General features: G+C 42.5%; 1 protein-coding gene across 1 annotated transcript in view; it reads left to right on the top strand.

Annotated features, from left to right (window-relative positions):
* Lmx1a (LIM homeobox transcription factor 1 alpha) overlaps positions 1 to 10171 on the top strand; it is a 137449-nt gene extending 127278 nt beyond the window's left edge. Inside the window, exons 4-8 of the mRNA XM_070034056.1 lie at positions 13 to 185; positions 2227 to 2304; positions 4285 to 4354; positions 8004 to 8174; positions 10011 to 10171. Of these exons, the coding sequence (XP_069890157.1) occupies positions 13 to 185; positions 2227 to 2304; positions 4285 to 4354; positions 8004 to 8174; positions 10011 to 10171 (653 nt within the window). The remainder of the gene's footprint in view (positions 1 to 12; positions 186 to 2226; positions 2305 to 4284; positions 4355 to 8003; positions 8175 to 10010) is intronic.
* The last annotated feature ends 6709 nt before the right edge of the window (positions 10172 to 16880 follow it).

Genomic DNA, 16880 nt, shown 5'->3' on the forward strand with positions numbered 1-16880 from the left:
TATTTTGTCTAGGCAAAAGCGATGATGAAGAAAGTCTTTGCAAGTCATCCCATGGGGCAGGAAAAGGAGCCACTGAGGATGGCAAGGATCACAAGCGCCCTAAACGTCCCAGAACCATCTTGACAACTCAGCAGAGGAGAGCATTCAAGGCCTCATTTGAGGTTTCTTCCAAGCCCTGCAGAAAGGTATTAGGGGAAAGCGGCAGAAAAGGAAGAGCGCTCCATTCTCCTGTGTGTACCTGGATGACTGGGCAGCTGGGGTCCAAGATGTGGGGAAGGAAAATCAAGACAATGAATGAAAGAGAACAGAAGCTCTATTGCAGACTACAGGGACAGTTAAGCTATGGCTCTGGGACTAATATAATCACTTCATGCCTTTTTATAAGTATACCAAGTCCAAAAGACTCTGGTTCACATCTTTTATTTTATTTTATGGCAAGCAATAGGATTACATGGCAAGCCAAGTCGACTCCTCTCCTCCTCCTTGTGTTAGTATCAGCTGTAGTACTCTTTTTTATGAGAGGAGGGGATAGAGTTTGATATGGTGATGGGGACTCATTCATATAGTAGTCCATCTTGCTGTTAATTGGTGTTCCACTGTGTGCATAGGCCATGGCTTATTTGTTCCTTCATCTATGGAGGAATACAGTGTTTACTTTGGGGCTGATACAAGTGGGACTGCTGTGAATATGTGTGCAAAACACTCAGTGTCATTGATACTTATAAACCAACATGTCGAATGGTAACCCCTTTGTACAACTACATAAAGATAAGAAGTTAAATATTATCTACCCCCTCCCAAGAAAACCCTCTCAGTGTTTTGATAGTTTATTTATTTTTAAATCTCAGAATCCAAAGGAAAAAGCAGGAGAGGGGGCACTTAATGTGTGTTGAACGGTTAATACATTTGGCCACACTCTGACATGAGAAAAAGATTAAACTTCGAAACTTTTTCTTCCCTGTCATTGGCTATGCTCCAAGTGAAGTACTGCTAGAAAGTGAGAGGCCCTCAAAATAGGTGTGCAGAGACCAACCATTCCAGGACAAACTCTTAGCCTCCATAGAGTCTCATGTTGATACTTGTGTGCCGATGAAGATACGTGAGTGCACACACAACGGAAGCACCAGCGAGCGAGCTGTGGTGATGTTAAGGAAGGATTACTGGGAGATGTGAGGGAGGTCTCTTCTGTCTGGGGAATCTGCAAGGCTTTGTAGAGCAGGTGGTTTCTGAGCTGGGCCCCTAAGGCAGGGATAGGGTTTCAGCAGGTGCAGGGGTCCCCTTTGTGTCCTTCTGTTGTAGCTGGCTTAGCAGAAGGATGTTTCTTGGATATCTAGTCTATTCTTTCTTCTTCTCTTAAGCCTTACCCAAAGTAGCAGGGTCAAGATGAAGTATTTTCTAAGTCCTCAATTTGCAGGACTTACATGTTTATTTAAGGGGTTCTTTCCAGCCTATCATCTCTGGACACTTATCAAGAAGGTTTGCATCTCTCAGTTCTGCTCTAGAAATCGGTGTTTCCTGGTCTTACCCTTTCTCACAGTTTTTCCAGTCTCTTGCTGTGGCCCAGATAGCTGGAAGATATTTAAACACATTCCTTTATCACCTGCATCCCTACCATCCTTGTCTCCAGGTGCACCCAATGTGTGCTCCTGCATCAGTGTTGTCTCCTGGGCCCTACCAGGTTGCAGATGGCTCTTGTTTTATGTCTTGTTCTCTCTGAGTAAGGCTCACTCAGGACAACAGTAAATAGGAACCTTTGAACAACATCCAAAGTCCCTTAGAGTTAGGGAGAGAAAACCAAAAGTTTTAGGTCAATGAATTTAAGCAAGAGAAGAAAACTGTTTGTTTTTGCAAAGTTATTTTCATTTTACTTCTCTTTAAATAAGTTAAATATATGAGCAATGCCTACAGCTAAAATGCAATAGAGTCTTACCATGTCTCAGAATCATGTGAAGGCCTAATTTCAGAATAAGAAAAAGCCAGAAACACTTCCTGGGAATGTGCATTTATATTGAGTGTTCCCTGCTTTTACCTGGTGAAGTACACCCCCTCTGCCTGCAGAAAAGCATGTGCTTCTGTCCTGGTTTATACTGAACGTGAATCAGGAGCTCAGAAGCTAACCTCTGCAGCCAGCCCGCTGGCCTCCTTGCTGGGACCTTGTCTATGTACTGCACAGGAGATGTTCTGCCTCCTACCCTGAGATGCTAGTAATGCTCAATTCTTTTCAAGGTGAGGGAGACGCTGGCTGCAGAAACCGGGCTGAGTGTCCGTGTCGTCCAGGTGTGGTTCCAGAACCAGAGAGCTAAGGTAATCTGCTTTTCACTTGTGTCTGATGTTGTGATGCTGGCTTTCTGAAGTAGCAGCAGTAGGGCATTTCATTTGCTGCCAAGCAAAGTTTTGTTTTCTTTCCTGAATTCCTGAACAAAGTAGCTTCTCTCTCTCTCTCTCTCTCTCTCTCTCTCTCTCTCTCTCTCTCTCTCTCTCTCTCTCTCTCTCTCTCTCTCTCTCTCTCCTCCACCAATGTCTACTTCCGTCTCTCTCTTCTCCATCTCTCTCCCCATTTCTCTGTCTCTCAGCAGTATTGGGGTTTAAACTCAGAGCCCCACACTTGTTAGGCAGGCATTCTACCACTTTAGCCCTGCCTCTAGCTCTTTTTCCTTTATTTTTTTTTTACAATTTTAAATTAATAATACATTTTTTTCTCCCAATTTGTTCATTAAAATATACTGAAAAGCACTGTGGCTCTCTCCTACTCACAGAACAATAACTATCATTTGCTTGGAGTTGCTGAATTCTTCCTCAGCTTGTTTTACCAGATACTTTGGTTAATTTTAGGATACAGTCTGATTTTTTCATGGCCTGCATCACAATACTCTTATTTATGCCTCTTGCTGTAATTGAGACAACAGGTTCATGGCACCATGCTCATCTTCCAAGTAGTTTTCTTGATTAAAAATTATGTTGTCCATGATTATTGAAGATATAGTGTCCCTGAAAAAGGAAAGAGAAAAAGGGTTTTCTCTTTTCTTTTTTCCCCCCAAAGTGGCTTCTGTATTCTTAGTGGCCATGACTGTGAATCTGACTGCCATCTATATGAATAAATGTCTTTCTGTGTCTTTCAGTAAAACTGTATTCTTTGGGGAAACAGGTAGGGATTGAGAGAGGGTCTCTTCCTACTTCAGCTTCATGAGGTCTGGGATTATAGGTGTGCATCATGTCTAGCTTAATACCATATTATTTAATTTTGCTTATTAATTTTATTCTTTAATTGTTATTTATTCTAAATTGTAAAGTTCTTTGAAAATTTCAAAGAAACACCCCCAAACACCCATGACTGATGGGCAGGATAAATACCTCTACTCCCATTTTCCAGCATCTGCCTCTCACCAGCACAGACAGCCCCAATCACCAGTGTCCTCAAACCTATAAAGGCTCGAGTGCTCCCATTATGGGTTTCATTTGAGAGTTTTCACTCATTTATCCTCCTATCCCTAAAAATGTATGTGGCATGGTCTGTTTTGCCAAGATCCTGGCCATTAGTGGGTGGTAACTTGCTCTCTCCTTACCTGATGATGACTGGTTAAGTTAGTATTTCCATCACTGAATCCTCAGAACAGGGCTGTTGTATTTTTTTCATTAGAAGAGGATGCCATGATGCAGTAAGTTTGAGAAGCTCCCATAATCATAGATTCACTAAGCAGAAGTACACATTTAAAACTCTGAGAAATCTTGCAATAAAGAAATTGATTAAAAAAAATCACATTCCCCTGCTTTCTCAAAGTACGTGTTAACATCCTGTGGAATCCCAGTGTTCCCCAGAACACAGTTTGATATACAAGTGGGATAAGTATTTGCTTTGGTACTAAGCTTCTTACCCAGAGGCATGAATCTCTCTGGAGGGCCAGTAGATGTGGAGTGAAGGGCATTTTCTTGGAACATCCTCAATCCCACCTCATCAGCCGCCATCATTCCACATCTATCCTGGCTGCAAAGCCCACACCCAGGTACTTCTGATTGTCTTACACGAAACTGGTGAAGGATTAGCAGTGACTGGTTCTTGCAGAGAGGAATGTTCTTTGAAGACAGGCTTTGCATTGCTTCTCTGCCAGCTGCATTTGACTTGAGGCACTACTTCACAAGGCTCCTGGACTGTGAAAAAACTGGAGAAACACTTCCTCGACTTTACAAATAGCATCTCTCACCAGAGGGCCCTGGCCCCTCTGTTTCTCTCTCACTGAGTGAACCTCTGCAGGCTCCTGACTAATCCTGTGTTTCTTATCTTCCCAGATGAAGAAGCTGGCCAGGCGGCAGCAGCAACAGCAGCAAGACCAGCAGAACACCCAGAGGCTGAGTTCTGGTAAGCTGGTGGCTCTTTCAGGCAAAACCCTTTGGTGTCTAAGCCTCTCCAACCAGAGGCCTCCAACTGCCCAGCATTTTGAGTGAAGGCCAACCCACACACCCACTTGAGAGAGATTAGTTTTAGATGAGGACTGAAGAAGCATGGAGGACTTGCAAGAGTGTTGAGGACAAGTGAAGTGGTCATTGGAGGTGATGTTAGCCTTGTGCATATCCCCCTTGCTTAGATCCTGCCAGTGTCAGGGGGATGTGCCAGGATCATGTACAAAGTCAAAGCCATGTCCAGTTTCCCCTCTCATCCAGTTCTCCTCCTTCTCATCAAATCCAGTCATCTCACCTCTTGGCTTCCTGTTATTGTGACAAAATACCTTAGAGAATCAACTTGAAAGGTTTAGTTTTGGCTTATGGTTTCAGTAGCTTTCTGTCCATTGGTTGCTTGGCCCTGCTGAAAGGCAGAACATCATGACAGAGCATGCAATGGAGGATGCTGCTCGTCTTCTTGCGTCCAGGAAGTGAAAGAAAAGAGGAAGACGCGAAGGTCCCAATATCTCTTTTCAGGAGCACACATCCAGTGACCTAATTTCCTCCTCCAAAGGTTCACCAACTCCCAATAATGCCACAGGCTTTACCATATGAGCTTTGGGGGTAATATTTTAAGATCCAAACTGTAGAACCCTTCTCCCTCCAAAATGATGTAAAATAATGAAGGCAACGAGTGTTAGATGATAATTCCATCCTTTTTCAAACACAGTTCACAAAGAGTCTTCACACAGGTTGCTGACTTGCTTTTGTCATAAGCACTTTTCTGAGGTGAAGAGAATGCTAGTCCCCCATTTTACAGATGCACAAAGGTGCTCTGCAAGTTCAAATGGGTTCCACACGGGTAAGGGATGGAGGTGAGATTAGAAAGCATCTCTGTAATTCTTTGTCCACTAGACTGAGCTGCCTAAGTCAACCTTACTTGATGTTTCCTCGTCTTTCTCCTCTTTCGTCTTCTTCTTCCAGAGCTGGTAGGAGGGTTGGGAACAAGAATTATCAGAGGCCATGAAGCTCAAAGAAAATATCAGCAGTCTCACTACATTTAAAAACATGATCATTCTTTCTTTTAATGTTTTTATCTTTAGTTATAATTTTCTGTATCATGCAGAATTCAAGATTAATAATGGCACAGGCAGATAAGATAAAGTCTCTAGAGTTTCTGTAGTTTTGCCGCATAAGGATACATTCTTTCTTTCTTTCTTTTGCCAGTACTGGGTCTGGTCCCTGTCCCTGAGCTTCTTTTGTTCAAGGCTAGAATTCTACCACTTCCAGCTTCTTCTGTGTATGTGGTACTGAGGAATCGAACCCAAGGCTTCATGCTAGGCAAGCCCTGTACCACTAAGCCACATTCCCAGCCCCAAAGACATATTCTTTAGGCCAAATCATTCAAAGACACATTGGAAAGCATTTGAAAGAGTTCAGTTATAATTTGGGTTTAAAAAATTCAACTGGGGGGCTGGGAAGGTGGCTCAGTGGTAGAGTGCTTGCTTTGCATGCCTGAGGCCCTGGGTTCAATTCCTCAGCACCACATAAGCAAAAAGAAAAAAGCTGGAAGTGGCACTGTGGCTCAAGTGGTAGAGCGCTAGCCTTGAGCTGAAGAGCTGAGGGACAGTGCCCAGGCCCAGAGTTCAGGCCCCACAACCGGACCCAAAAAAAAAAAATTCAACTGGGACAGGATTTGACAGCTAAGAGAGCATAGTTATAATCAAAATAGTCACAAAGAACATGATCATTCTTAAAGGTATATATATATATATATATATATATATATATATATATATATATATATATATATATATCCATATCCACCAACACAGCCATTCCTGAATGTAAGGGTTCCTTTAAGGATTTATATCTTTTTTTGTTGTTGTTGGTCATGGGGTCTGAACTCTGGATCTGGGCGCAGACCCTCAGCTCTTCAGCTCAAGGCTAGCACTCTACTACTTGAGCCACAGCGCCACTTCTGGCTTTTTCTGTTTATGTGGTGCTGAGGAATTGAACCCAGGGCCTCATACATGCAAGACAAGCACTCTACCACTGAGCTACCTTCCCAGCCCCTAAGGGTTTATATCTTTTTTTTTAAATTTAATTTAATTTTATTTGTGAACATACTGTACAGAGGAGTTACAATTACATGGGCAGGATAATGCGTACATTTCTTACCAAGCATTGCAGCCTCCTCCTTTGTTTACCCTTCACATCCCTTCCCAGCCTCCCCCCTCCCCCCCAATCCCAATCCTTCCCCCCCCCCCCCGCACCAACGTTGTAAAGCTCGTTTTGGACATGACAACTTGTACTTCTCATTGTTGCAACAGGTCCACCTGTATCCTTAAACAACTTAAGAGCAGATCTTCTCACACTTTAATGTGCATATAAATTGCCTGCAATCTTGATAAAATGTAGATTCTGACCCATAGGGAAAGTCCATGTAGACTCCAAGAAGTCTATTTTAACAAAATGTTACTTAAAATAAAAAATCCCATTGCCAATGCAATGTAATGCTGTCTTGTCTTTCCATGGACTGAATTGTGCTGTCACATGGCTAGCCTTGATCCAGAATTTGATTCTTGCAACCTAAGAGTTTCTTTAGCTTCTTACCCTTTAAACTTAGGGCTACTTTTCTATGAGAGAGAAAACTGATAACAAGATCACAGTATTGGAAAAGATGAACAGCAAGCTGGTCAAGAGATTTGAATTTTGTTTTAAACTCTTATTTTATTTTGGACTAACTTTTCTATCTCTTTGTAGCTGAGACCATACATCTCTGTAGGTTGAGGTAATCAGACCTGTGACCTCTGTCTCTGGGGGCCCCTGTAATTTTTAAAGAGAGTCACAGATAGGAGGGGGGCTTTAGTTAGAGCATACATAGTTGTCTGTCTAGACTAACAAGCTCATAGGGAGAAGAATTGTTTCAAGGCATTGTGGGAACACAAACTCTTAGTGCCTTGGACTTTGTTTAAAGGATTCTCAAGGCACATCCTATCATAGACTTAGTAAACAGTAGTAATTGACTCTTCTTCTCATGAACTTCTGTACACAAGTGCAGCTAGGTATAGTCAAAATACACACGACTTCACAGCATCTTCATATTAGCCCTGGGAGACCAGTTGTTTCAATAGCCTAACTTGGCCAATGGGCTCATAGGAGGTTATTACTGAAAGGATCTTTAGGTTCATCTACTCAATTGTTGCCAAACTGGTGCCAAAACCCCTTATTTACATGGGAGACTCTCAGATGATGGCCTTTCATAGGTGTAGGCTTGGAATCACTGATGTCACTTGGTCATCTGTTATTGTAAGTGAGGAAACTAGAGCCTAGCAAGGGAAATGGTTCTCAGCACCTGTGTTCATACCCGTTTGTGGGCCAGCCAGCACGGAATAAGTCTGATGGAGAATATGGCTTCCAAAGCTAGGTCACATAAGGTGTGGTGTTTGTGCTTTGTACTCACTTGGGTCACTTGTTCTGGTTATCAGGCTGGCATGCCATGAGGACACTTCAGCACTTAAGAGAGGGCTATGTAGTGGAGCAACAGTAGTAGTAAAGGTTGTGAAGTCTGGTGGGGTGCTAAGCTGCAAGTGAAGAATTGACCTGCTTCCTTCTTTGCCCCACAGCCCAGACAAATGGTGGCAGCAGTGCTGGGATGGAAGGGATCATGAACCCCTACACAGCTCTGCCCACCCCACAGCAGCTGCTGGCCATCGAGCAGAGTGTCTACAGTTCGGATCCCTTCCGACAAGGGCTCACCCCACCCCAGATGCCTGGAGATCACATGCACCCTTATGGTGAGAGGAACTCAAGCCCCAACTTGCTTGGCTGGGTTTCTCATTCCTTCCCCAAACACATTTACAATGAAACTTCAAAACAGAGTACATGTCCCACAAGATGCTGCTTGGATGGTTACCCATTGGTTACAGAAGAAAGATTCATGCACATTCATCAGTGATGCTTCCATTGCCTTTTATTTTTAGTCCTACCTAGTGACCCTCCCTTACTACACTCTCCTTTCCACTTAACCCAGTGTTAATGACAGATTAGCCTTGGAGACTAGTGGGCAGAGGTGAGCTCTGGAGCAGAAGGCTAACGTCTGGCCTTAGGATACAACTCAGCGTATATCTTTTCTCATTACTTTTAGTACTGCTATTGTTACTATTATTACCATTAAAGTGGTAGTATTATTAGTGGTAGTACTGAGATTTGGGCTCAAGGCCTTGTGGTAGCTGTGAAAGCACTTTACCACTTTTTATTGTTATTTTTATTGTTATTATAAAGCTGGTGTACAGAGGGGTTACAGTTTCTTCAGAAAGAGTGTATTTCTTTTGGATAATGTCACCCCTATCTTCTCTGCTGCCACTATTTAATGCTCCTGCCACCATTTGATTCTGCTTTTTTTGGGAGGGGGTGGTGTCTCCTATTTTGCCCAGGTTTAGAGTCAGATTATGTCCCTCCTATCTCTGCCTCCTACTAGTTGACTTGCAGGCCTTTTTAAAGGTTTTTTTATTATAAAAATAGTGTACAGAGGGGTTACAGTTACATGAGTAAGGTAAGACGTACATTTCCTATCAAGCATTGCTACCTCCTCCTTTGTTTTTCCCCTACCATCCCTTCCTTTCCCACCTCACCCAACTCCCCTTTCCCTCCCCAAGTTGTAAAGTTCGTTTTCAACATAGTGTCTTACACATCTCATTGTTGCAATGGGTCAATCAGTATCCTTGTTTCAACATTTTGTTATTTCCCTTCCCCTCCCCAAAGCATCGCCTTTTGAGAAGGAGTCTTGATAGCTTTTTGCCTGGGTTATAGGAACTATGCCTTTACACAGAGAAAATCCATTGAGAATGTTATGCACTGTTTTAATCTATGACATAATCTGTAATGAATTACCCTGATAAACTAATAATTAAAGTTTTGTCTAGCAACTTTTTAAAATATTAATACTACAGACATAAAAGGTCACACAAATTTTGTCAACATTCCCCCTTAATTAGAATAGTACATTAACAACCCTGAATGCCATCCATTTTGCAAATGCTTTTGGGGGGGACAAAACAATTCAGGGCCTTTGTTGGCCCATCTTACGCACATACATATCCATAGATGTGTGTATGTGCACTGTTCACTAATGGCCATACTACATCCATTTTGCTTCTTTAGTAGACATCTGTAACACTTGGACCAGTCTTCACTTCATGGCTATGGGAAACCAGGGCACATGGGTTTTATGCACATTCTTACTTGTTCAGAGTTTCAGGGGTCTTATTACATGAAGACCCTGTGACATGTCCTTTAGAAAAATGAACAATTAATACCCCATGACCAATTTTATAAGCTCTAGTTTCCAGCTTTTCAGTGACTAGGAATACAGATGAAGCAGGCCCTTCCTCAGGCTCTGGCGCAGAGATCCTGAGGATAGGCACCTGGCCTTCCTCTCCTCTGTCCTACAAATCTGGGGAGACAAAAGGCACTCAATAAAACTTACTGTTTGAAAAGACAAGTGTCTATCCCTGGGTGGTATCGTTAGCCTCACTTGAAGAAGCTGTGTTTTTAAGTTTGGCTGGATTTCCCAGCACTGAAATGACTCACTTTTTGAAGAACCTCATGCCTGTGTTTCATCTCCATTTCAGGTGCAGAGCCCCTTTTCCATGACTTGGATAGTGACGACACTTCCCTCAGTAACCTGGGTGACTGTTTCCTAGCAACCTCAGAAGCTGGTCCCCTGCAGTCCAGAGTGGGAAACCCTATTGACCACCTGTACTCCATGCAGAATTCTTATTTCACCTCTTGAGTCTTCCCCTAGGGTTTGCTGGTTAGCCTCCATATGGAACAACCATATTATATGAGGGGTCACTGGCTTTAGGATGGGGAGGCCAGAGAATAGATGGGTTGGGGAGGGAGTTTTGTTGGGGATGCTGTTGTAAATTGACACGGTGTAGCTCAGCATTTCCAAAGACTGAATACATTATGGATTGCATAGTTTAATGTTTTTAATAGGAGTGTTAGCTTTAGATTTGAAGATGTGTTTATCATTAAGGACAGGGACTTTTAATATAAGCATTCTCATGAAAACTAGATACTTAGAGACTCCTAACAACTTCCCACCATTTTGGGGAAGCACTTGTCAAGAGGTGCATACATCTATCCATCCACACACCATAGGAAGACAGACAGACAGACAGATAGATGTGTGTGTGTGCGCGCGCGTGCGAGTGTATAATCCTTCATACTTTATCATCAAAGTTTATTCTTAATTATAACAGACACCAACTGTACAGCAAAAGTAACTTTATTTTCAGTGTGAACTATATTTAAGGAAATGCTTGATGCACTTAAGTTATAAAACGAGATAATTTACTTTTATAAACTTTATTTTTAGTTTGAAAAGATTTGTCAGCAGGACAGAGGGGCTGTTCCAACTGTCCCTACAGTGTTGAGTGTTTGAGTTTATTCTGTTTCTTAGAGTGTCATTGTGATCTGGAAAGCAGCTCTGTAGCTGGCAGTATTTGCTAGTGGACTTGTACTCTTGTTCTCGTTGAGGTTGAATCACTGGGCTTGCTTGAGTGGGACAGAATAATCCCTAACCAGGATCTTAGAAAATACAAAATCTAGACTCTTGCAGTTTCTGTTCAGTTCTCACACAGGATGATTGGGCAGCATCTGGAAAGATGGTTCTGCTCTTGAGCTCCTGCATCTGGTGTGGGGCTGATCACATGTTCCTACCTCCCTAGGGGACACTGAGGCTTCATTCCCCATAACACATGATCCGGACTGAGGTGGTAATTGTTTAAAGTTACAGCCAAACCATCCACGTGGTAAAGGAGGATACCTGGGAATGCAGAATAGGAGGCTGCCACACCTGAGCCCTGTGGGCAGCTCTGCCAGTCAGAGTCCCTCTGCCAAGCCTACACAGGTGGACAACAGCAGCTCATAGTGGGCCAGAGTCCTTCAAAGGGGAAAGGTTTGGGGTTTGGGCTGAGGGCGCAGAAGAAGGCATGGCATGGTAGTGTTTTAGAACAGAGGTTGACAAAGTAGTGCCTGCAGATCTGGTGTTTTCAAAGATTTTAAAGCATTCTTAAAAGAAAGATGTTGGGACAGACTAAATACTTTTAGACAAAAAGTGTGAAATATTTGCTATTTCGATTTGGCTCTTTACTGGAAAAAATGTTGAGAGTCTATCTCTAAACAGCCTTGTGAAGCTCAGAGGGAGAGGAGAGCTGGCAGAGAACTGGGGCTCCTTCTTCCAGTTCACCCTACTGGAGGTGAACATAGAAGACCCCAGAGCCACCGAAGACAAGGAGAGTGCCACACTCTGGTTTCTAACTGTGGTGCTAGGATGGGATCTTTCTGTGCCAGAAACCTCCTGGGAAACTAGAAAAAGTCAGGGGAAAAGACAGAAGATAACTTAGACTCCTTTTAAAGGGACTGTGTGGCAGGCTTGGCCTCACTCCTGGAGTTGTCATTGGAGCCAATGTACACAGCCACATGTTTTCTTTATGCTCTGCCAGTCCAAAGGAAAAAAGTCCCCTTTTGGTAGAGTCTGTGTTGTGTGATTTTTGTGTACTCTTGCTTATAATGTATGCAAACCAGGAAGACCCCCAAAGCAGTCTGATGAGTGAGAACAAAGCAGATTTTGGTGGGGAGGCTCTGTAAGTGTCTGTGGTACAGACACGTTGGAGAATGTAGCAGATACTGTGTGAGTGAAAACAAATAGAGACCTTTAATTCCACTCTTCAATGGCATACCAAGGTGAAATTAAAAAAAAACAAAAAAAAAAAAAACAAAACCACAAATGAGCTGTTGTTTATTCTGGGGCAGAATGCTGGGCAATACACCAGGAGAACATGGGAATTTGAAATCCAGAGCCTTGGGGACAGGCTTAAGGTGTAATTCTAAATGAGGGAAAAGAGGGAATACTGCAAAATCTAAGAAAGGGGTGTTCAGTCTCTTGCCCAAGTGGACAAAAATCCCAGTCTTACTGAAATCTACACAGCAGCCAGCACTGAGAACATTCTACTTTCACCATAAAGCTCACTCATGTCAGGGACGTTTGTACTATGTGTTGTGTGAACATTTGCTTGGGAATCAAGTCAGTCATCAAACAGGAAGAAGATTTCTCATAAAGGACTGACAGCAAATACTTAGAATGGGAGAGCAGAGAAGCAGATAATGGATTGCTAATAGCGTCTCCCAAAACTTGCAATGATTTAAAGAGTGATAGATGAAAAGATGGGCAATTTTTATGTGATTTTAAGAAAGAAGTACAGAAACAGTGTGAATGAGAAGCCAGGAGACATGAAAGATAACATTGTTCCATGTCTGTTTTCTTACTCATCTGCCATTGTTCAGACCCTCTCACCCTTTATTCATCTACCCCTTGCTGGAGGCTGGTTTGGCCTCTTGCTGATGGTTTGGAAGAGGAGAGGTGAATTACAAGGCCATGGTGGTGGGGGAGGATCCCACTACAGAAGCCTATATTTCAGACTGGCCTCCTTTGGGCTGGATATGGCTCCCAGCTTCAATATCCATCAAGATCCAAGGAGTGAGACATTTCCCCCTGTTTTCACTCATCTTTCAAAATCAGCATTTTGAAGAAACATCCGTGTTTGCCTTTCTTAAGAAGCCTATAGCCAGGTGCCAGTGGCTCATGCCTATAATCCTAGCTATTCAGGAGGCTGAGATCTTGAGGATCACAGTTCAAAGCCAGCCCAAGCAAGAAAAGTCCTTGAGACTCTTATCTCTAATAAACCACTAGAAAATCAGAAGTGGCATTGTGGCTCAAGCGGTAGAGTGCTCGCCTTGAGCTAAAGAGCTCAGGGACAGCGCCTAAGCCCAGAGTTCAAGCCCCACAACCGACTGAAAAAAAATAAAAGGAGCCTGCAAAGCTGGGATGGGTAGCTATATCAGGTAGGGGCTGGTGAATGCTGCCATGTCCTCAAATAGACTCCAGATTTCATAACAGTCCAAACACAGTGGAAATGTGCGTATTTGTTCATGTAGATGACCCAAGAGAGAGGTATCTTCAAAGACATCTTTTCTTCCAGTCACAATGAAGGTTTTACTCATTTGTCTGAATCTTTTAGTAGGATCTGAATATATCTTTTTTTCTTTCCAACTCTAATAAGACATGTAGATCTTAACTCCAGCTTCTTCTCTATGGAGGAGCTGCACTCTACTGAGCTGATGGCATGTGGTAGCTACAGGGATGACATTTGTCTCTGCCTCATAGGAGGGGAATGAAGGCAGGCAGAGGCATGAGATGTACAAAGAAGTTAGTTCTGCCTCTGACATATGGAAAGGGCAGGTGTGTATTAGCTGTTGTCCTGTGAGTCAGACCTACTTTCAGGACTTGGTCATTGATGACTAGCTTGGAAATCTTAGAAGTCTGAGACTCCAAAGAAGTCTTTCAAGAAGTCTCAGAGCATCTTTTAAAGAAAATGGAGATAACATTGGTTCCTCTGAGCTGAACAGGTGCACCCACCCTCATTTCTTACCATCAGTTTGTTGAACCTCAAGGTGGGTCTCACTCATCTGACCAGCTATGTGGGGGAGTGACTTATGTCATGTTTGGTTTAAGGCATGAAAACAAAATTCCAATTAGAAAAATACTTTATGATCTTTCACCCCCAGAAGTGATCATGACACAGGAGAATTCTCCAACTATCGCATCACTTTCTTTTCATGACCTATGTCCAGGAAAAGATGTGAGGGTTGGTATCAGAACAGAGAGCCTGGAGCCCAGGGCACAGCTTTTACTGCCTGGGAGAAAATGGAGTTGGTGTGACATCAACCAAAAGTGGAAAGAAGATGGAATTAATCTCTTCAGTTTTCAAACTAAATTTTTAACCAAGTTGTAAATGAAACCAAAGTCATTTTTTCTAAGTCAATCCAAACTAGAAAGAAAATGGTATTAGTGCAATGAAACTGTACTACCAAGAGTCACAGTTGAATCAGAATAAAATTAATAAACTGTTTTCTTGAATCCCTTTGATTTACCATGGCATACTATGTTCAGTGATAGGAAGAAGAGAGCTATCATTGGGCTCAAAGGAAGACCTGAAGCCTTCATGATAACAATATAGTCTTTCTCTCTCTCTGAATGAAAAGGAAAGCTCAAAGTTATTACCTTAAGGTTTGTGCCACATAGGAAGTTTCCTAGTTCCCTAAACATGACCATGAGCAAGGTTCTCAGCTTTCATGCCTTCATCTATGAAATAGAGCCAGTAACTGGTCTGTCGGCCATGTTGGTCATTGTGAACACCAAAGAAATAAGAATAAGCACTACAGACTCTACTGTGCTATACAAACTGGAAGGCAACTCAGCGTATGATCCCAGGGGACATGCACAGACAAGTTCCTTGAACATAGTATATGAATGATGCTCAGCTTGGTCAGATGACCACAGCATAGAAAGAATGCTCAGGTCAGAGTGTGCATTTTTTGTTGTGGTTGGTGGTGGGCCTGAACTCTGAATGTGGGTGCTGTCCCTCAGCTCTTCAGCTCAAGGCTAGCACTCTACCACTTGAGCCACAGCATCACTTCCAGCTTTTTTCTGCTTATGTGGTGCTGAGGAATCGAACCCAGGGCCTCATGCATGCAAGGCAAACACTCTACCATTGAGCCACCTTCCCAACCCCTGCTATTTGTGCTTTGAAGGGGTGAGTAGAGCCTGCCCCTAATCTATAGTGAGGACATGTCTAGGTAGTTTTACGTCTGACTGATTCATTTGCCCCTTTAGCAACTTACTCATTTATTTACTCCTTTCATTTTATCAACAAGTTGGAATGTATTAGGTTTTGAGATGGGTAATAGAAGAATTGGGTAGAAATAGATAGTGACTCTGCCCAATTAGAGATTGCAACTTAATAGGGGAAATAACCATTAATCTAAATACTACTAGCACTTGCACTGCCTTAAGAGTCACAAAGGAGGAGACTGTCTAGTTTCTGTGATTAAATGGATCTGATAAACTAAGTTTCTCTAAAGGGAGATCATTGGTCTGCTCTGAAGATGCATTTTATAGTATCTTATACTGCCAAATATCTTCAAATCAAAGGAATGGGCCACTGTCCTTCAATCAAGTAAGCACTGACGTGGGCTTTCAATGCTTTCTCGTCACACTGCATTCATTCATCTATTTCTGATAATATCTGATAGCAAGTTAGGTTCAGAACTGAGTTAATTTCTGGCTCTGAGTCTGACTTTTAAATTCCAAGGTACAGAGCAGTCTTAGGATCACATGCAAGCCCAGACACTGTAAGTGGTTTGAAGAAGTCACGGTATCTATCCTGCACGCAAGGAGCTTATATTCTAGTTGAAGGTAAAGAGACACACAAGTGGATTTAACGTATATGCCTACACCTGCCAAGTATCTGACTACTGGTACAGATGAAGTGTCTAAGAGAGTTTAGAAAACAAATTGATTATTGGGACAAGGAAATGACAAAAGAGTCTTGCCAAGAAGGTGGGGGGGGTGGGAGTCTCAGCCTTCAAAGGCAGGTAGAATTTAGATGGTTGGAGAAGAGGAAGAAGGCATTTGCAAGAAAAGCCCTAGACAGAAGGCAGGGCACCAGGCACCCACATGGGTGAAGGCATGGGGAGTAAATGTGAGGTTCTGAGTGAGGCTGGTGGTGAGACTTGGGGACAGGAACTCATTGCCAAATCACCCTAATTCAGATCAAAGACACTCTACCTCAAGGTGTGGCTAGGGCTGCTAGCCATCCCATGTAAACAACACTCTTCTTAGCTGGCAAAGCTGACCTGGAATAAATCCTGCATTTCTCAGTCTTCATTACAGCATTTCTAACCATGAGATAAGCCCAAGTGTCACATGACTTTCTTTAAAAGGCAGTTGGTGTGTGCCTATGGTGACGCGGCAGGTGGAGGAGGCCCAGGTTCCTGAGGACTCCCAGAGCCCTGTCACTGCTACAGCTATGTCTTGACCTACATGAATATGAGAAATAAACATCTTTCTTTTTTTAAAAACACTGTTGTTTGGACTTTTTTTTGATTCAAGGCCAAACCTAATCTTAACTAATACATGATGACAAATCCAGATAAGAAATCTAAGCATTAAAAAAAATCTACTAAGGTAAAGTATAAAAGACCCAGAGACAATATGTGGTCAAGGATGAGAAGAGACAAGAGAGGAGGAGGAATGGCTACTTTGATTCTAGAATCTATAGATGGTTTGAAGACCCCAAACTTTAGAGTTCCCTCCCTTAAAGAAAAGGCAGCTAGGAGCTGGGAAGGTGGCTCAGTGGTAGAGCGCTAGCCTTGAGCTGAAGAGCTGAGGAACAGCACCCAGGCCCATATATATATATATATATATATATATATATATATATATATATATATATATACACTCACACACGTATATATGTATATATATATATATATATATATATATATAATTCCATATTGGTTATAGTCACCTATATATATAGGTGACTATAACCAATATGGAATTTAATTAGATTGTCCAGATTCCCAAAGGAGAG

Source organism: Dipodomys merriami, unplaced genomic scaffold, assembly GCF_024711535.1.
Source record: "Dipodomys merriami isolate MVZ:Mamm:240054 unplaced genomic scaffold, mDipMer1.0.p SCAF_24, whole genome shotgun sequence".
Classification (NCBI taxonomy): domain Eukaryota; kingdom Metazoa; phylum Chordata; class Mammalia; order Rodentia; family Heteromyidae; genus Dipodomys; species Dipodomys merriami.